General features: G+C 39.1%; 1 protein-coding gene across 2 annotated transcripts in view; it reads right to left on the bottom strand.

The window, feature by feature from the left end:
• Positions 1-20,720, bottom strand: part of nphp4 (nephronophthisis 4) — a 208,992-nt gene that overhangs the window by 155,526 nt on the left and 32,746 nt on the right. For both annotated transcript variants that reach the window (XM_053625420.1, XM_053625421.1), the window contains exon 5: positions 8,455-8,610. In XM_053625420.1, the coding sequence (XP_053481395.1) occupies positions 8,455-8,610 (156 nt within the window). The remainder of the gene's footprint in view (positions 1-8,454; positions 8,611-20,720) is intronic.

The following is a 20,720-nucleotide window of genomic DNA, read 5'->3' as shown; positions in this document are numbered from 1 at the left end:
GAGCACAAAGACACTATGCTAATACAACCACCAGCTACATGTAACACCCTTCCTTGAGATCTACCTTCCTGTAGGTTTCATCTCCAACCAAAAATCGAACACACCTGTTTTAGTTAAATGGTAAATGGCACACTTATATAGCGCTTTTATCCAAAGCGCTTTACACTGTCTCTCATTCACCCATTCACACACACACACTCACACACCAATGGTAGCAGAGCTGCCATGCAAGGCGCTAACTTGCCATCGGGAGCAACTTGGGGTTCAGTGTCTTGCCCAAGGACACTTCAGCATGTGGAGTCATGTGGGCCGGGAATCGAACCGCCAACCCTACGATTAGTGGACAACCCGCTCTACCACCTGAGCCACAGCCAACAAGAACATCTTAAGGCAATGATGAGATGGTCCTGTGGGCACGATAATGGCTGGAGCTAAAATCTTCAGGAAGGTAGATCTCCAGGAACAGGGTTGGGGATCACTCATCTACAGCTAAGACAAGAATGCTAACAACAGGTTGGTTTATTTTTTGGGATTAATAAAGTACATCTGCAGGTCTAGACCACTGTGCTTTAAAGCATTACACAATAATTCGAATGTAAGACTTGTAAACCAATGTTGAAACCATCACCCGCAATGCATTATGGGAATCACTTGGACCACTAAAGCTACTCCGAATGAAGTAAGAAATGACACTCAGTGGGGAGTTCTGTTACAGGAGCATAATCCATGCCTGGGTTGTGTGCTACAGCCCAACATGAAGCAGAGTTTCTCTTGTGACCCCAACGTTGATTATTTTCCTATAACAGAGTGTTCTGAAGTGTTTTATTTCTTAAATACTACAACAATTATTCAATTATGTCATGTTGCACCTTTTTCACTGTTTATAGTTGCAAGTAACGTTGAGGAACATCAACAAGACAAGCTAGTTCCTGAATCACAAAAGTTATGGCAGCTATAAACAGTCGTGGGATACGCAGATCTCCTCTTTCATGGCAGAAAACTGGAGAATAGACACTAGAGACTCCTTCTATAAATGTAAAAAAAAAAATGTCTCATAACAGAAAATGTTATTTCAACAATTATACATTTTCCTTCAGTGTGCTCTTTTCTTAAAAAAGAAAATAAATACATCTGATAGTTATAGCATTAGATTATGTGAATAAACCCCCTGTGAATGAGCTGCTACTATAGAAACGATATGCATTACAATCAGCGCATTAATATAAACCTGTGTTTTGAATTACAGCCAGGACTGCCATTAGAGCTGATCGATCAGATATGATATTAAGTAACAAATATTATACTGTTGCTTGAATCTGAATGGTCAGAAGGTGTGCATTATTTTCATACAACAGCACAACTCGGACAGTAGTTCTGGCTGTAACATGAATGATAGATTTATATTAAAGCACTCGTTCTAATGTTATTGTTTCTATAGTAACAGCTCATACGAACAGACTTGTATGACAGACGCCCCACATAATCTAAGACTAATAATATATGGATTTTAAAAATGTATTGTTGTTTAAATAAAACATATAAATCACTGATGTAAGCATTCAAAGGTTCCCAGCTCAGGAAAGTGTTCAGGACAGAGGAGTCTGGTTCTTGGTAAAATGACAAAATGTAACTATAAAATCATTCAAATGTGTGATGGGCCATTTATTTAAAAATTAAGTATTGTAATTGTTACCAAATCCCTGAGATATAAATGGAAAGACACACTCCAGGGAAACGGCACTATGCTTGGGTGTCGTGCGTGCATATTTTACAGAATGTTGTGTGTTATTCCTCACATAATGTCTTGTTCAAGAGAATCCAATAAATTTTGGCACTTGCGACTTTTCCTGAAATAGATGAGGTTCTAGTAAAAACCAGACAGTTCTAGTGTACAGTGTACATTTACATGGATAACAATAATCCGATATTAACCCGATTAAGACAATACTCTAAGAAACTACCATGTAAACAGCAATTATTGATTACCTTAATCTTAAAGTCATACTTGAAGTAAACACAAATCAAACTAAGACATGTGGAGTATTCCTGTTTTAGTCGCATTAACGAAGTGCATTATAGACATTTAATCGGATTATTGTTGTCCATGTAAACGCACTGATAGACATGTACACACCTTAATAACACTATTAACGTCGTTTGGGAGTTTTCACCGCATTTTGTGACAGGACATGTACACACACTGCAGTGCTCAACCGTTTGGCAGCAAACAAGAGAGCATGGCTCCGTCTGAAACCGCCGAAAGTACTTAGCTACTACATAGTAGGTGAAATAAATGTATTTCTACATACTATATAGCCGGTAAGTATGCGGTTTCGGACGCAGCCCATGGCTTCAAGAAGTCGTCCATTTGCACGAATAGCATGACAGATAATTAACTGCACTTGAAGCTTGAAGCAAAAATGAAACATCCAGAAGTCTATATGGTACCATAACGAAGACGAACCGTATGTTGAGACAACGGACGGTGTTGGGTGGGGACGTAATGACGTGTGCCGTTAACCAATCTACGTTCTATAACATGTAAAACAGGAACATGAAAGGAATACTCTAAAAGCAACGTAAAGTCCTTAATCACGATATCGTCTTATTCAGAATGAGCGATCATACAAAAATGGGAATTTAACAAGTATGTTATCTTGAAAAAATCTGTTTCAACTTCACAAACTAGGTGAACCTTATTTTGAACCTAATTTTAGACTTTTGTTTGTCAGTCCTTTTGGCTATCATTAATTTCCTGCTGTTCACAGCACTCTTGAACAAAGCTATTCCACAGCAATGCCAAAACCACCAGCCAAAGTGTTCACTTTATAACCCATTGTTGCGGTTTAATTTAAAATTCTCTCTGAAAGGCCAGATAGAGGCTCACCCTGAAGGCAACAAGCTGCATTAATACACACACTGATGGATGAAAATGTTCAGAGACACTGTTGAAGAGCACATAATGTTCAGCTTTAAAGAGCTGAATATAAAGCCAACATCTTAATCAATGCATTTGATATTTAAATTTATGGCATTTTGCAGACGCCCTTGTCCAGAGCGACCAACGTCCAACATTTTAACCTATATTATATATATACACACATACATATACATACACACACTCTCACACACACTGCAACCTATAAACATAAACAAATACCTAGATGTTTAAATGTAACATGAGATGTAAGACATGTGAGTCATGTGAGACATGTTTCATGGTGGTGAGGTGAAGCTTGACACACTGTGTGTAAGTCTGTCTGTGTATAACGTGAGTGTGTATTCTGTGTGTGTGTGTGTGTATAGAAGAGTGGACTGTCATGATAGACAGATACTATAAGCTGGGATATTTGTGTGAGTCACAGCCAGTGGTGCTTCACTCTCAAGGATCAGTCGGTCTATCTCAGTTACAGCCAGAACTCGAGCTTTGGTTTACACACACACACACACACACACACACACACACACACAGAGCCATCCAACAAAACACACTCCTTGAAGCAGTGTAGCAAAAAAAATAATAAATAAAAAAATGGGGTTGAAGAGGAAGCTTGAGGGCCATGAGAGAGTGAGAGTGAGAGCAATCACAAACACAATAAGGTTTATGTGGCCATTGTTCTTCTATTTAACAGATTATTTAAATGATTACCACATTCAGTCAGATAGAAATTTAATTCAAATTGCCCTAAATCGCGTTACTCTATTCTGATTGAGGTGTGTGAACCATCAGTTGGATTTTTAATAGATTAGTAGGCTGCATGTAAACACTGCTAATTAGTTCTAATTGCTTTTAATCCTTTCCTTAATCAAATCAACAAAAAAGGATAGGGTGGAATAAAGGTGATAATAGGTTCATCTCATTTATAAACAAAACAAACAGGAACACTGCCATACAGGAAGTAACATTTTATAGCGACTGGTGTCTCTACCAAAATTCATGTGGATGTGTTTAAAGAATTGTGTCTAACAGCACCATCTTTAAATATATTTTAAATATCATTATATATATATATATATATATATATATATATATATATATATATATATATATATATAGCCGTTAATCGATTTCCGTTCTATAACATGTAAAACAGGAACATGAAAGGAATATTCTAAAGGCAACTCGCGTAAACACCTTAATTACAATATTGTCTTATTCAGAATAAGGTCAATAATTAGATTACCGCTGTCCATGTAAACGTAGTCAGTTAGGAGTTAGTTCAATCAACCTCCAGTTGGTAACTCAGAGGTAATGCGCGCACACGGTGAGTACATGTCAATGGATCGTCTATTTCAGGAGTCACTATGGAAACCCAGGGCAGAAAAAAAACGAGCTGCATACTTCAGAGAAGCAGAGTTAGAGGTTTTAATGCATGATTATGAGGAATATAAGCCATTTATAACAAAAAAAAAAAAAAGTAACTGCTGCATCGGACAGAGAGTTGGCTTGGAATAAAGTAACGGATCGAGTAAATGCTTGAATTTATAAGTTTCCTTTCATTATGACACAAAATTGAACACTGATCCTATTAGACCCGTGCCGTAACATTTAATAGATATGCCTTTACTTTTAGCCCTCCTGAAATTTCTTAACATTGTACAGAGTACTAATAATACAATAGGCTTTATATTTTAGCAGGTGTAATCCTTCTGGACCTAGAAGAACTTGGAGCCAAGTCAAAATGAAACACAAAAAAGATCATATTTCATAAAACTTTGTAAAGTGTAACCTGACTAATTGGCCCAATCATCTATAATAACCATTCTCTCTGTTCTATATAGCCGCAGGAAGAAGACAGAGGCCTGGGGGACCACCAGCACTTCACTCACTCCGGCTGAGGGGCTGCCACTGTCCCTTAATCAAGGGGGCAGTTCATCAGCGTCAGCTACAGTACCTCCCATGATAAGTGGCTTGGTAAATTGTATGTGTAGCATATTAACACTTTTATTTTAAGTTTCCAGTGCTTTAAGTGATTTATCCTTAAACAATCAAGATGACAATAAACACTGACACAGTCTAAAAAAGGAATTTTAAAATAGCTCTTCATTGGCAATGTTTCACTTGGGTATGTTCGTGTGTACTGTAATCTTACTTGCAGTGCCCCGTCTAGATGTTCCTTATGTCGGTGAATATTAGTTGTACTTGCTTGAGAATGTACATCATGATTTTGTTTTCTTACATTGCTGATGGAAACATTGCATGAACTGACCCTCCTGCAACACGTCCTGCCACAATGGTAAGTGATTATTGTCTTCAGGTATTGTTTCTGTTTGCTAGACCAAACATCATTAGTAATTTGCACTGCAGGATGAAGATGAGGAGACCACCTCTGCTGTGACAGGGGTACAAAATGAAGATGCTGGGAGGCCCACAGAGGTATAACATATATAATACAGTCCCTTTTTTAAAAATGTATGATTATGAAAACTTTGTCAATGTCCCCTTAAAGATTATGGCTGAGGATTCCTGTACAGAGGAGGGTCCATCTACGTCCACACTGAATCTTGGCAGTGTACAAAATCCTTTGCAGTTGTCTGATGTATGTATTCGTCTGTGTATGCATTACAGACATTTATAATATCAATTATATTGAATTGCCATTCTGTCTTCCTGCAATGGAGCCGTATAAGGTCCATCTTCAAATGCAAGTTAGAAAAAGTGACATGGAGATGGACCTTCTACAACTTCAAATGAGGGGGGAAAATGTTGAACATAAAGACCAGTTGAAGTTGAACTGCTAAAGCACTGGTTAAAGGTGGTCACAGTATTTGCTAGTGATTATTATTATTCTGTCAATTACTGTTGAATGGTAAAGCAATGAATTCAAATGTCTTTTTCAATGACAGAAAATCAAGAAACAATTTACCACACTCAACTGTTCACTTTGTGCATTAGTCATTTAATTAGGAGTGATTCTGGCAGATCACATCTCAACAACACCGTGTGAGTGCAAGGAGTACTGTACGAACGGCCCTACACACAGTTGCCTTTCCCACATGCTCTGCATCACCCACGTTATACAGAAAGCTCCCTCTGGCAGAAAAACGAAGGACAATGCATAAAATGTGCTCGGTGTTAAACGCTGATCCACGATGTGTCACGTTGGCGATGTGAGGTTTCGAAAGGTTTGTTAAATAAATTAATGATTTATGTGAATAATGGTAACACTCCCGAAATATTCATCCAGATATGAAAACACATCTATACATGGTCTTATCACCCTCTCACAGTGAAAAAGATTTTGTGTAATCCGGGCTTCCTCGTCCACAGGGCACGCTACGCTCTGTCAGCTCTCTGAAACAAACTAACCCTGGAACATAACCTGCTTCAGGTTATGTTCAGAGAGTAAGTTGCCATGGCTAGTTAGATAGCCTGAAAGTTACCTCTGTTTTTGGAACCGAAAGTTGAGGTTATCTGTTTACTCTGACTGAACTTACCTAGGTAAGTCGCATAACCTGCTTTCTAGAATACCCCCCTGGTGCCTTAATTTACGACAGTCATTTGTTTTTATTATGCACTTTGAAGAAATTGTGTCTTATTGCAAGTTTTTTTTTTTTTTTTTCTCTTTTAGATTAAGGGATGAATTCTTAAAGTCAGCTCAATCAAGAAACCAAAATACTCATTTTAAGTAAGTCTGTCTTGAATAACTAGATGTTCAATGCTTGTAATAAGCACAACATGCTTAAATTTGGCATTTTTGTCTAGTTTTAAGATCCAATAGCAGTTTTAGTGACAAGATATTTATACTATTTTCAAGAATTATTGCCAAATCAATTTTGCTTACCCCACTGGCAGATTTATTTATTTATTATTAGTATTATTATATTTTTATTTTATTACATGTTAACTATATTTAAGTGAGTCTTGATTTTTTCAAGAAAGGCACTTTTTGGAGTGTACTTACATTATTATTTTTATTAAATATATATATTTTTTATTGAATTGATGTTTTGTTTAAATAATGTTAAGTAAAATTATCCTAAACTGCAAAAAGACTATCTTAGCAAGTAAAAGCATCTTAAATATAAATCAACTTCAGCTAATATTTAAGTGAAATACTCTTTAAGTGAAAAGTAAGCCTATTTCTAGATAAGTACTCAGTTCAAGCTTCAAATTGCCTTTCAAGAAAGAAGCAAAATTATCTGGCAATAGAATAATGAGTAAAAATGTCTCGAAAAAAGGCTTATAAAATGATCTTATATTTGTTATATAATGACCTTAAAATGAGAAATATTAGCTAACTTTTCCTTCATTCATGATATATTGAGATCTCACTGACTTCCTAAATTACGGAATTAAATTTGTGCCAAAAGTATTGAATGTAACATTTCAAGAAATGAACAAATATATACAGTGAGAAAGAAAAAAAAAAAAACACTCTGAAGACTGAAAACAGTGAACTTAAAAAAAAAATTAACATGGTGTTAAATAATCATTCTTTGTTAACAGATTTGCAAGATTCCTTTTCACGAATTATGGTTTATGAATGCGCTGTCAGAGTTTTCATTTACGCTTTTATTTAAATTTTTGCTTACACTCCGCAAGTTTACGTTCGCCATTCTGGCAAAAACCTCTCATGTGGGTGGGCTTAACTTAAAAGTGATTTACTCTCATTGGCTGTTAAACGTTTGCCACTGAGTTCACAGTTTCAGTTTCAGAGTGTTTTTCTTCTCTGTATATTTTTATTCATTTCTTGAAAAGTTACGTTCAATACATTTGGCAAAAAAAATTTTATTCCATACCAAAGAAGTATCACGTACATAATTAATGATTCAGGTCAATGAACCCACAGTTATCCTTTTTTTTTTTTTTGTCACTGATATTTAGCATGAATTTTACATTTCTTACTAGCAATTCAGGAATTATGAGGTGCAGTGAGGAGGCTGAAGTGCAGCTGTAGAAAGTGCAAGCTGGGAGGTAAAAAAGGGAAAGGCAGACTGAGGGAACAGAGTCGTCCTTTTGAAACTCCAGTCTGGAGTGTTGGCGGATTAGCCTGGCATCACGATCAGCTCTTTTTTGCATATTTTCCTCTGCTCTGTCAAACCCACCACCATCCATTACACACTCCCAACAACTCAGGTTTTATTCAGTGCAGATAATTCCTATGATCGAGCTTCAGCGGAGATGAATCACAAATCCCCTAGCAGCAAACGCAAGAAATATACAAGACGACTAAAGAGCATCTGATTATGCCCGAAGCTTGACTTTCGACTCAGCAAAATTCTGTCAGAGTCTATTCCCTGCCAAGATATCACGAGCTGTCCCCATGACAACAAAGGGTGTCCTGCTTCAGCCAAGCAGTTATGGATCTAATTTGATCTTTTTTTTTCCCCCTGATGGTTCTGAGCAATATCATCCTTTAAGCCACTTTGGGGACTACATGAAAACCTTAAAATCATTTGCTGCCTGGATTAGTAGCGATTTGAGAGCCATAGCATTATGGGTAATCTTACCTGTGCTGTCAGTTGGAGGAAGGACTCCAGGGATGAGCTCATGGCCAGAGACCATGATATTGGGTGGGAGTAGGTGCATGATGGGATTGAGGGCAGGGTGTGGCTGGAGAGAATACAGCAGCTGAGTTCCTTCTATCACTGACAGCACTGCATTCACTGTAAAGTAAAATGCACATAGCAAGGATTAATCAGAAATCTGACCTTGAACATAAGCGCTTTTCCTCCTGATATTAAGTTCAGTATCACTTTCTGACAGTGTATCATAACCACAATAATTCACCATAAAATACACATTTTTGCCAAAGCACTGTATAATTGAATGAATTGTCCATGCTTTTGCTGAAACGCTTAACACCAGCACAGACAGCATTGCCCTGTGACCTCTAAAATAGATTTGTTCTCTCCCTTTCCTCCAAACATTTCTCCATCTTAGACAATAACAAAATTTACTGCTAAGCAAAAAAACATGCTTTTATTGAACATAGCAAACCAGTTACGAAAACTAATGACAAAACAACAACTGAGAATCGACAGTCTTAGGAGTGTAATGACACAGAAAATTAAAATTCAATATGATTTAAATACCGTGGTGGATCGATACCATATGTTTTCAAGGCACAAAAATAAGCGTTGAGTGAATATGCGCCTTAAGTTTACAGTTACAACAATACAAACTTTAAAAGTACAATAACTTGCACAATCCAAACAAAAAATTTCCTTCAGGTTTACAAAAACTAATTTTCTTCGAATATTTGAATACTGAATTTGAATATTGTCGAAAAAAATTTTTTTCCTGAATTTAATACAATAAGGTGAACTTTCATATATTCCAGATTCATTACAGATAAAGTGAAATATTTCAAGCCATTTTTTGTTGTAATCTTCATGATTACAGCTCATGGAAATCAAAAATTCAGTATCTCCAAATATATATATATATATATATATATATATATATATATATATATATATATATATATATATATATATATATACAGCGATGAATGCCAGTCACCCAGCATGGCACGGCTGATTTGCATTTGGTAATACCCACAAAACTCCATAAAAGGCAACCCTCACAGATCTTAAATTAAAAGTAAATGGCCAAAAAAAAAACCTTTACAGGTTAAAACAGGCTAAAGTTGTTTGACTTGCATTTGGCAATAAAAATATAAATTATTTAACAGCATAACCTCTTGAGTAGGACAAAATCCCCCCTAACAACAGAAAGCCATGTGTCATAAGAAGTTGACATGCAGCACACTAGGGAGTATATGACACACTGCAGCTTGAGACATACCAGATCTGTCACTTACTGCATCAGTCACTTAGTGCTGGCTCTAATAAAGTGTTGCACAGAATTAAAAAAGATGCCATGGGAAATGGAACCTTGTACACCTCCATTTTTACAACATTTCTTCTTAATTGAATGACTACTCTTATTTCTCTTAATTTTTGGATTTAGGTTGCTCAATTAAAATAAATTGGCTATTTAAACCTGACCATGTAGAAAAGTTACAGCTCCTTACACTTGCCCATTTTTCCTGCTTCCAACACATCGACTGTTCCCTTGCTGCTTAATATACCCCACCCCTTGACAGGTGCCGTTGTAACGAGATAATCGATGTTATTCACTTGGCTTTTAATATTATGGCTGATCTAGATAGATAGATAGATAGATGTACTTTATTGATCCCCAAGAGGAAATGTGGGACATATTTTATCTGCACATTTGTACATATATTTTACACATATAATATTTCAAACTAGAAGTTTCGAAATGGTTGGTGCATTCAAGTGTTGCATGTAAATTGCATTGAAAAACAAAATACAAGTCAATACAAACAAACAAAAACGTTTCGTTATTAAGTCATACTATTTTGAAAGAAAATCCATGTTATGAATAAAACTGCTAGGCTATCAGTATAAGAAAAAAGAAGAGCTTTGCAAGAAGAAAAGAGCAGTCCACATTCGTATGTCGTGCTTGAATCTGTGCTCATTTCTATGCAACTTTATAAAGTAGGAATGAATACTCAAGCTGTGTACGTGTGTCAAGAATGCATTCGAACATGTGCACCTCTTTAAATGCTGGCTATAAATCTTCATAATGAGCAATCAAGAGTCCCCGAGCCACAGACCAGTCCTGCTGCAATGCAAAAAAAACAAAACAAAAAAAACAGCTACGACTAAAAGTCCAGCACTTCAAACCAAGTTCCTAGCAGCTCCTCGTTTTCATTTTGTGAAGTGGATTTGCGAGACTTACAACGGCTCTGTTTTATCAAGTAGTCACTGAACATAATGCTTAATTTATGCTTGATGCAGGGTGCATAGTCAAAATGGCAGAAGCATGCAGTGCATTTCAATAAGAAGGCAGTTTCTTAGGTAGGTAGGCAAGAAGGTATTTCCCTTAGTACTTCAAAGACTTCACTAAGGTAAGGTCTAAGGTAGAAACTGTAGTGTGTGTATATGCAGGGTTTCACGATAACCACAACACAAAAACTCTTATCTCTTTTAGTTAAGATGCAGAGGCTAGAAAAGTTTACTTGCAGAAAATTAGACAAGTTTACAGTAGAAATGTATATATATATATATATATATATATATATATATATATATATATATATATATATATATATATATATATATATATATATATATATATATATCTTCTCTTCAGCCGTTCTCGGCCCACTGCAGAGCGTAGGTCTCTGTTGAATGCCGCCACCAACTACGATCCTGTGCCCTTTGTTGCCAATTGATTCCAGCGAACTTTCTGATGTCATCAGCCCACCTGGCCTTAGGTCTTCTTCTTGGGCGTTTGGCTTCCAGTGGAGTCCAATTTAGGACTGCAGATGTCCATTTTTGGTCTTTCATTCTTGCTACGTGTCCTGCCCACTTCCATTTTAATGTTTTCACCCTTTTGATTATGTCCATTACTTTGGCTTGACTTCGCACCCACACATTAGTCTTGTGGTCTAATAGCGATATGTTTAGCATGTGGCGTTCCATGCTTCGTTGAGTGACCCTTAATTTTTGAATTATTTTAGTATTTGAGGTCCAGGTTTCACATCCATAGGTAAGAGCAGGGAGAACACAATGATCAAACACTTTTCTTTTGAGACATAGAGGAAAGTTGTGTTTGAAGATGAAATTGAGGCGGCCAAAAGTTTGCCATCCTGATCTTGCCCTCCTGTTGACTTCGTCAAGGCCATTCAGTTCCATTGATATGTTTTGTCCAAGATATATGTAACTGTTTACTTGATCCAATAGTTTTCCATGTATTTTAATTGGTATTGGTTATATATATATATATATATATATATATATATATATATATATATATATATATATATATATATATAGCTAACTGACATTAACTATGTATTTGTCTATGGTTAAGTCAAAGCCGAGTTGAACATAGACTGTATGGCCAAAAGTATGTGGTCACCTGACCATCACACCCATATGTGGTTCTTCCCCAAATTGTAGCCACAATGTTGAAACCACACAACTGTCTAGAATGTACAGTATTTGTATTCTGTAGCATTAAGATTTCCCTTGACTGAAACTAAGAGGCCCAAACATGTTCCAGCATGACAATGCCCCTGTGCACAAAGCGAGCTCCATGAAGACATGGTTTGCCAAGGTTGGTGTGGAACAACTCGAGTGACCTGCACAGAGTCCTGACCTCAACCCCACTGCACACTTTTGGTATGAACTCTAACACTGACAGCACCCCAGGCCTCCTCACTCGACATCAGTACCTGATTTTACGAATGCTCTTGTGGCTGAATGGGAAATTCCCCCAGCCACGTTCCAAAACCTAGTAGAAAGCCTGCCCAAAAAAGTAAAGTGGAGACCAAATTTGGAATGGCATGTTCAACAAATACATATAGGTGTGATGATCTGGTGATCACATACTTTAGGCCATATAATGTACAACAATAGAATTTATTTTACATGAATTAACTCAATTTCCCCATTTGAAATATGTGCCCTTGCGATCTGTCAAGGTAAATGGAGAATGAGAGTCCTAATATGAAATGAGGGAAGGGGACAGGGCTCCCAGGGGGTCAGTTAACACAGGACAGTTCAAAACACGTGTGCAACCGTCAATCATTCCAGATTAATATGTCGATTGTCCTAGATCAACAGAAGTCATTCTGTGGATAAAATTAACTAGCTAGCATAACATATATATTAAATGTTCTGCTTATGTAGCTAACTTGTGTGGTTGACTTATAGTTAGCTTTAGTAAGCAAGATTTTCTGGTCGGTTAGTACATTTGCCTCACACCTCCGGGGTTGGAGGTTCGAATCCCTCCTCCGCCCACTGCGCCTGGAGCTTGCATGTTCTCCACATGCCTCGGGGGTTTCCTCCAGGTAATCCGACTTCCTTCCCCAGTCCAAATACATGCATTGTAGGCTGATTGGCATTTCCAAATTGTCCATAGTGTTTGAATGTGTGTGCAATTATGCCCTGTGATGGGTTGGCACGCAGTCCAGGGTGTCCCAGACCATAATTTGGATAGGCTCCAGGTTTCTTGAGTGTAGCATAAGTGGTATAGAAAAAGGATGGATGGATTTTCTGGTTATGTTTTTAATGTACTATGACATTTGAAAATCAGCCTGAATGCAATAACAGCCAAGGTTCCTGTCCGGTTCAAATGTTACGCAGCGAGGCGTTTACGTTTGAAGGATGTGGCTACTGAAACGCAGATATTGTCAGAGTGGAAAACAGTTTTGGTAATTATAGATATTCCATGTGGCTGACATAATTATTTCCCTCATAAAAATATTTTGCTTACAGGTAACAATAACATGCATACCTGGACACATTTGTTCACGTAAAACTCACTGCAGAAAGTATCGAACAGTCTAAATGTACCCATAAAACATCCACTATTTGCAAATCCATAACTGGATATGCTGCAGTTTTTCAAGTAAAGTTTTAAGGTAAAAATATCCGTTCAGTTCAACCCAACTTGATTTCCATAGCACTTTTAACAATAGACCTCGGCTATTTTAGCAGGTTTAACAATAGGCAAGGCAGCTTTACAGAAAGCTGTGGATTTAGATCAGAGGTGACCATGGCAAGGAAAAATTCCCCAAAGAAATCTTGAGAGGAATGCTTAGAGGAAGCAGACTCAAAAGGGTGACACTGGATAGTGGGATTATAAATCATTGCAGCTGCAGAGGAGTAAAGGCAAACAGCACTAAGTGTTTTGAAAGCATGTTCGTGTGAGCATATTGAGAACTGGGTTGAGCACAACAAAGTCTCGAAGATTACACCAGTAGGTTTTCAGGTGAGATTATCCACTGAAGCAAGCATGAGACTTGGACATAAAGTGTTTTTGGGAAATGCAGAACTTTAGTGTATCCATGTGGGACTATCCAGAGCAGCAGAAGGTGAGTCATGAGTGCAGAAGCTCGGAGCAGAGGTAGAGCATCGGGATGAAGAGCATCATTGCCTTTGGAAGTTTACTCACCCACGGTGTAGTGAAAATCTTTACTGGTTGACAAATTTGTACCGGTGTCTCAGTTCTACCACAACACCACCCACCACCACATCTTGCATAAGTCTGATGCAAGACTTTCAACTGTTATATAAACAGAGACCGACCTCACAACCTATTCCATTACAGACTAATGTCAGAAAGCTCACTGCTGTATGCATGTGTGTGTGTGTGTGTGTGTGTGTGTGTGTGTGTGTGAGATAGAGAGAGAGAGAAAGAAAGAAAGAAAGAAAGAAAAAGAAACAGGGAGGAAGAATTAAGGAATGAGTGAAGGAAGGAATAAAAGGTAGGAAGGAAGGAAGGAAGGAAGGAAGGAAGGACAAAGAAGGAGAGAGAGAGAGAGAGAGAGAGAGAGCGAAAGAAATTAATGAGGCAAAGAGGAAGGTATGAAGGTAGGAAGGAAAGAAAGAACAAAAGAAAGAAAGAAAAAGAAACAGGAAGGAAGAATTAAGGAATGAGTGAAGGAAGGAATAAAAGGTAGGAAGGAAGGAAGGAAAGAAGGACAAAGAAGGAGAGAGAGAGAGAGAGAGAGAGTGAAATAAATTAATGAGGCAGAGAGGAAGGTATGAAGGTAGGAAGGAAAGAAAGAACAAAAGAAAGAAAGAAAGAGAAAGAAGCAGAGAGGACGGTATGAAGGTAGGAAAGAGAGAAAGAAAGAAAGAAGCAGAGAGGAAGGTATGAAGGTAGGTAGGAAAGAAAGAAAGAAAGAAGCAGAGAGGAAGGTATGAAGATAGGAAGGAAAGGAGGAAGGGAGAAAAAAGAAGCAGAGAGCAGAAAGAAAGAAAGAAAGAAAAAAGAAAGAAAGAACAAAAGGATGGGGGAAAAAATGGGAGAGAGAGAGAGAGAGAGAGAGAGAGAGAGGAGGGGGAAGAAAGGAAGAAAAGGTCATGTGATTGGTCCTCAGAAAGAAAACTGAAAAATGTTTGCGTTTGGTTTCTGGGGTTAAGGTCAGCTAGTCATTTATTAGCTAAATTTGCCAGAGCCATATCTCCCTGCAGTTCGTGCCTGGTTTCCCACTGAAGCGGAGCAGGGTTGAGCCTGGCCAGTACCTCCTGGGGAAAACTAAGGTTGCTGCTGGAAGTGGTATTAGTGAGGCCAGCAGGGGGCGGGGCGCTCACCATGTGGTCTGTGTGTGGCCCAATGCCCCAATATAGTGACAAGGACACTACACTGTAAAAACAGCATGGCCTTTCGGATGAGACATGAAACAGAGGTCCTGACTCTCTGTGCGTCATTAAAAATCCCAGGACACTTATGGTAAAAGAGTAGAGGTATAACCCTGGTGTCCTGTGAAATTTCCCCATAATAATCCCCATCCCTGAATTGGCTACATCACTCTCTCCTCTCCACTAACAGCCGGTGACGGCACTATGGCTGCCGTCACATCATCCAGGTGGATGCTACACACTAGTGGTGATGGTGTCTAGAAAAGCACTATAAAAATGTAACTGTAAAAAAATTAAAAAATAAGAAACTGTACAGTAATAATTACATTAAAGGTCCTCACAGAGATATGAAGACATGTATGTGTGCATGTGTGTGTGTGTGTGTGTGTGTGTGTGTGTGTGTGTGTGTGTGTGTGTAAAACTGGACATTAAATAGGCATCACCTGCTCTGTTGGCTGTTAACACATCACAGTTTCACATAAGCCTGATTTAAAGGGAGCTTTAACATACGCACACACAAAAACACAAACACACACAGCAATTCTTTACTCTGTCTGGATCCCACTGAGCAAGAAATCAGTCACTTGCCTGGACTAAAACACCTTAGCTCATAGGCGAGGAAACATACACACACACACACACACACGCACACAAACACACACACACACACACACACAAACACAAACCAGGTGCCACCAAACACTTTTTCATTCAAGAAACAAATGAGTTGCACGCATGCCCAAAACAAGAACACAATTGGTAGCAGCAAGCCATCACAGCAGCAGTAATAGCTTCTGCTACACTTCCATATAACATCTGCGAGGTCCAGTGTCTCTCTAGGTCGTGTGTGTATGTGTATATATATATATATATATATATACATATATACACACACACACATATACACACACACACGTGTGTGTGTGTGTGTGTGTGTGTCTGTGTGCTTTTTTCTGGAAACCCAACTCTAGCAGCCTGGTTAAATTAGCTACACTCATATAAAATAAGCAACACTGACATCTTAATTGCGGAGAGGTGCGGCAGAATAACGCGGGCGTGCTCGTCAACAAAGCATGCACAATGACTACGGCGCGTTCTTGGCTTCCTTTACACAGCTAATGGGGGGGATTTCCACTGAATGTAAATTCAGTTAGCTCATCTCAGCTCACTCCAATGACTCAATAAATGCCGCAACTAATTACACCTCTCCATCTGGGTGAAAAGCGAACGGACGTGGAGAGAACTTCACCGCTCGTCTCCACTGAATCAGATACAATTACACCCAGCTTTTAAGAACTGCTGAATCAATTCAATCTAGCACTCTTATCCTGCCTTCTTTTGAACAGCAGAGTTCTGGACACATACATAACGAGCAGTTCAGACATCCAGACCAACCTTCAAAGAGAAACAGAGTGTTCGTTCTGTTCGGTTTTTTTTTTTGCCACATTTCACATATATCATAATAGAAATTCAAAGACCTTGTCCTTTTCTCTGTGTAGTTCTCTCTAACATGCTGGTCACATCCACACTCGGCCCAGACAAACAGATGATTCATTAACAGATGAGTGGATTTGATTGAGAATGATTAGGCTAGCCTGGCGCTATTGAAATCTTCTAACCTCCCCACGCTCCTCCTACACACACACACACACACGCTCTGTGGATAGTGTTAGCCCAGAGAGTGTCAGGTCCGTCCAGTAGAAAGCATTAGGTTGTGTTCCTTAGTGGCCGGTGGCCCAGTGGGCAAAGGAACCCACACAGTGCTGCCTGGCATCAGCCTGTGGAACACAGGACCCTGGCTTAAATACTACTGTGTGTGTGTGTGTGTGTGTGTGTGTGTGTGTGTGTGTGTGTGTGTGTGTGTGAGTGAGTGAGTGTGTGTGTGTGTGTGTGTGAGAGAGAGAGAGAGAGTATGTGAGCGTGCGTGTGTGTGTGTGAGAGAGAGAGAGAGAGAGAGAGAGAGAGAGAGAGAGAGAGTGAGTGTGAGTGTGTGTGTGTGAGAGAGAGAGAGAGAGAGAGAGAGAGAGAGAGTGAGTGAGTGAGTGAGTGTGCATGCTTGAGTGTGACTGTGTGTGTGAGAGAGAGAGGGTGAGTGAGTGAGTGAGTGAGTATGTGAGCGTGTGTGTGTGTGTGAGAGAGAGAGAGAGAGAGAGAGAGTGAGTGAGTATGTGAGTGTGTGTGTCTGTGAGAGAGTGAGTGAGTGAGTGAGTGAGTGTGTGTGCATGCTTGAGTGTGACTGTGTGTGTGTGAGAGAGAGAGAGTGAGTGTGTGTGTGCATGTGAGAGAGAGCGAGAGAGTGAGTGAGTGTGTGAGTATGTGAGTGTTTGTGTGTGCGTGTGAGAGATAAAGGGTGAGTGAGTGAGTGAGTGAGTATGTGAGTGTGAGAGAGAGTGAGTGAGTGAGTGAGTGAGTATGTGAGTGTGTGTGCGTGAGTGAGTGAGTATGTGTGTGTGCCTGTGTGCGTGTGTGTGTGCGTGTGTGTCGGAGGGTCACAGGGACACAGGGAATTAGTGGTAAGATTAGCAGCACTGAGAGCACAGCAGCAGCACTACATTAACACTCCACTCGTGAGTGTCTCAGAGGGCACACGCTCATTCTCTAAAACACTTCCTCTTCACGCGGGGAGTAAAGGGGCGCTCCCAATCCCATTCCTCTCATCTCCTCCACTTCCTCCCTTTAAAGTCCATTCTTCCTTTCTTTAAGGTGAAAGGGACTTAACCTATATGTGTCACGTACAACAGCAGCTCCGAAGGTGTTTCGTTGTTTACAATGAATTAACAAGCACGCAGCGTCGTTCACGTGAAGTATTATTCCATTTTAGAGATCTGCCATAAACGCAGAGTACTGCACCCAATGCAAATCAATTCTCTAACCTGAACCCTGACGGATCAGCGTACAGGACACGTACACACTCGGTTTTAGTGTGTATTCAGGCAAATAACAGTACACGGATATATCATTCTCATCCCTGAAATGCTGGTGAGGAAATGACTGTTTATAGCTGTTGTAAAGTACTGAGTGTTAACAGGAACCAGCTTTGTTCCACAACATTAACTGTAACTAAAAAATGCTATAAAAATACATCATTCATTAATACATTTTTAAAAATGTAATCATTGACAAATTGCTGTGATATAAGAGGAATAAAACAACTCAGAACATGCTGAAAATAACTGTTGATTATCTATTGTTGATTACATACACACACACTCGCATACACACTCACTCGCATACACATTCACACTCACACATTCACACTCACACATTCACACTCGCATACACACTCGCATACACACTCGCATACACACTCGCATACACACTCACACATTCACATACACACCCACATACATACACACTCACTCACATACACACTCACTCACACATACACACTCACTCACACATACGCACACTCACTCACACACACACACACAACCACACACAACCACACACAGGTCAATCTGTTTGCCTTCTTAAGGTACAATACCGTACCACTGGTGCTCACACAAGAAGAAACAGACATTCCTATGACACTCTTTTTTTGGGTTAAGGTCCAAATGAATTTTAACCCAGTACTAACAGTAGATGACAAAATGTTCCACTTTTCTACCATCCCAAAAACAAAAAAGCTCTGTACTTCTCCCAGCTGCTGATGAGGCATTGCTCCCAGCCACAGTGCTGCTTGCAGAAGATAGCAGCAGAGTCCCGATTAACTCCACCACATAATAGAGCACACGCAAATCCTTAAGTCATTTAATATAAAAGTGAGCACTTTTTTCCATAATGGACACTGCCTGAGGACTGTGTTCAGAGCGGCATCCCGATTTAATCATTCCACAAGACTACGCTATGAATCCAGCGGCCGAATTTGCCAACAAGACTTATACTGTATATGCGTGGTTATAAGCCAAGTCAGTCTTCACCTTTTGGCCACAAGTTTAATAAGACCACAGAATCAACTTGTTAGCTGGAGCAAAAAATGCTGGACTGTTTATACAGATCATTTTAACTATGCTACTTTATCACAGTGGCTTTCCAATATTTGTGATGCATTCTAATGGAAGATGACTATTACGGATAGACGCAACGAAGACAGTAGGGTTGTCTTCCTACAAGTACTCCTAAGCATGTGCAGAATGTGTATAATTGGCATGATTCGTTGATGTCAAGTTTAAATAAAATATAGCATATAATATACATAAAATAGCACGTTCGCCTCACACCTCCAGGGTTCGGGGTTCGATTCCCGCTGGGGCCATGTGTGTGCGGAGTTTGCATGTTCTCCCCGTGCTGCGGGGGTTTCCTCCGGGTACTCTGGTTTCCTCCCCAGTCCAAAGACATGCATGGTAGGCTGACTGGCGTATCTAAAGTGTCCGTAGTGTATGAATGGGTATGTGAGTGTGTATGTGATTGTGCCCTGCGATGGACTGGCACCCTGTCCAGGGTGTACCCTGCCCTGTGCCCGATGTTCTCTGGGATAGGCTCCAGGTTCCCCCGCAACCCTGAAGAAGGAGTAAGCGGTAGAAGATGGATGGATGGATGGATGGATATATATAAAATCCAGTTGTTTCATATTAATCATTTGAAAGACAGCGATTAAAAATAATTCCACCAATACAGATGACTAAGACTAGATTCCTTTTGAATCACAACACTGGCTTCACGGCTCGCTTCGATTCTATTCTCAGAATATTTTGAACAAAAGTTTGATGAAGAACAATTATGACTGAAAAGACTCCTTTTTGTATTTCTGAGCCTGCATGTCTGCATGTTTTGTGTGTATAAAACTAAAGAAACCAAAAAATTGCTAAGAACAGAGACTTTATAATGTAAACAAAACATAAAAATGGTTCCCCATATCTTAATATCTCATCATACTGTATCTCAGTTTAGTTTACTTAAAAAAAATAAATAAATAAATTGTTACGGCACAGGAAAGAACGCAAAAGAACGTGGTCATGTGACCAGTGTGCTCTCTATATATTTTAAATCTACAGGATGTGCAAAATGGGACTTTTGGAGTTCAAACCATGCGACTGCATTAGAGGAATACTTACAAAAATTCAGATTTTCATTACGTGAATCGCACCTTCCCATGGTGCACCTCATCATCACATTTATGCATTGTGTCACCATGCATCATTACACTCTTAAAATGTAGAGTGGTTTCATGCATAGTGATGTTAAACACAATGAAGCTCTCTGTCCCTGTTCAATTGTTTTGCTGTCATTGTGACTGTGTAATGAGCTGCATCTCATGGTACGCAAAATAGACCTTTCAGTGGTTTTGAAGATACTGCGAGAGTTTTTTAAAATTCAAACATTAAACATTATAAGAAATTGGTTAGTGTTGGTACTCAATAACAGTCTAGAATTGTAGACAAGTACGTGATTTGAGACTCAAAGCTAGTTTGTTTAGTCAGTCACAGACACTGTGTCACATGGTGCTGTACCGCTCCCTATGACTTATGTTGGTATTACATCATGTGGACATGTAGCATTCAAGCAAAGCTCCAAATGACAGGAGGACATGAGTGGCAGCCATTTTGCATACACATCAAGTTGAGCCTTAAATACACTCCGTGCTT

This window comes from Ictalurus furcatus, chromosome 5 (genome assembly GCF_023375685.1).
Source record: "Ictalurus furcatus strain D&B chromosome 5, Billie_1.0, whole genome shotgun sequence".
NCBI classification, from domain to species: domain Eukaryota; kingdom Metazoa; phylum Chordata; class Actinopteri; order Siluriformes; family Ictaluridae; genus Ictalurus; species Ictalurus furcatus.
The sequence above is the reverse complement of the archived record's forward strand: the minus strand, read 5'-3'. Positions and strand labels throughout refer to the sequence as shown.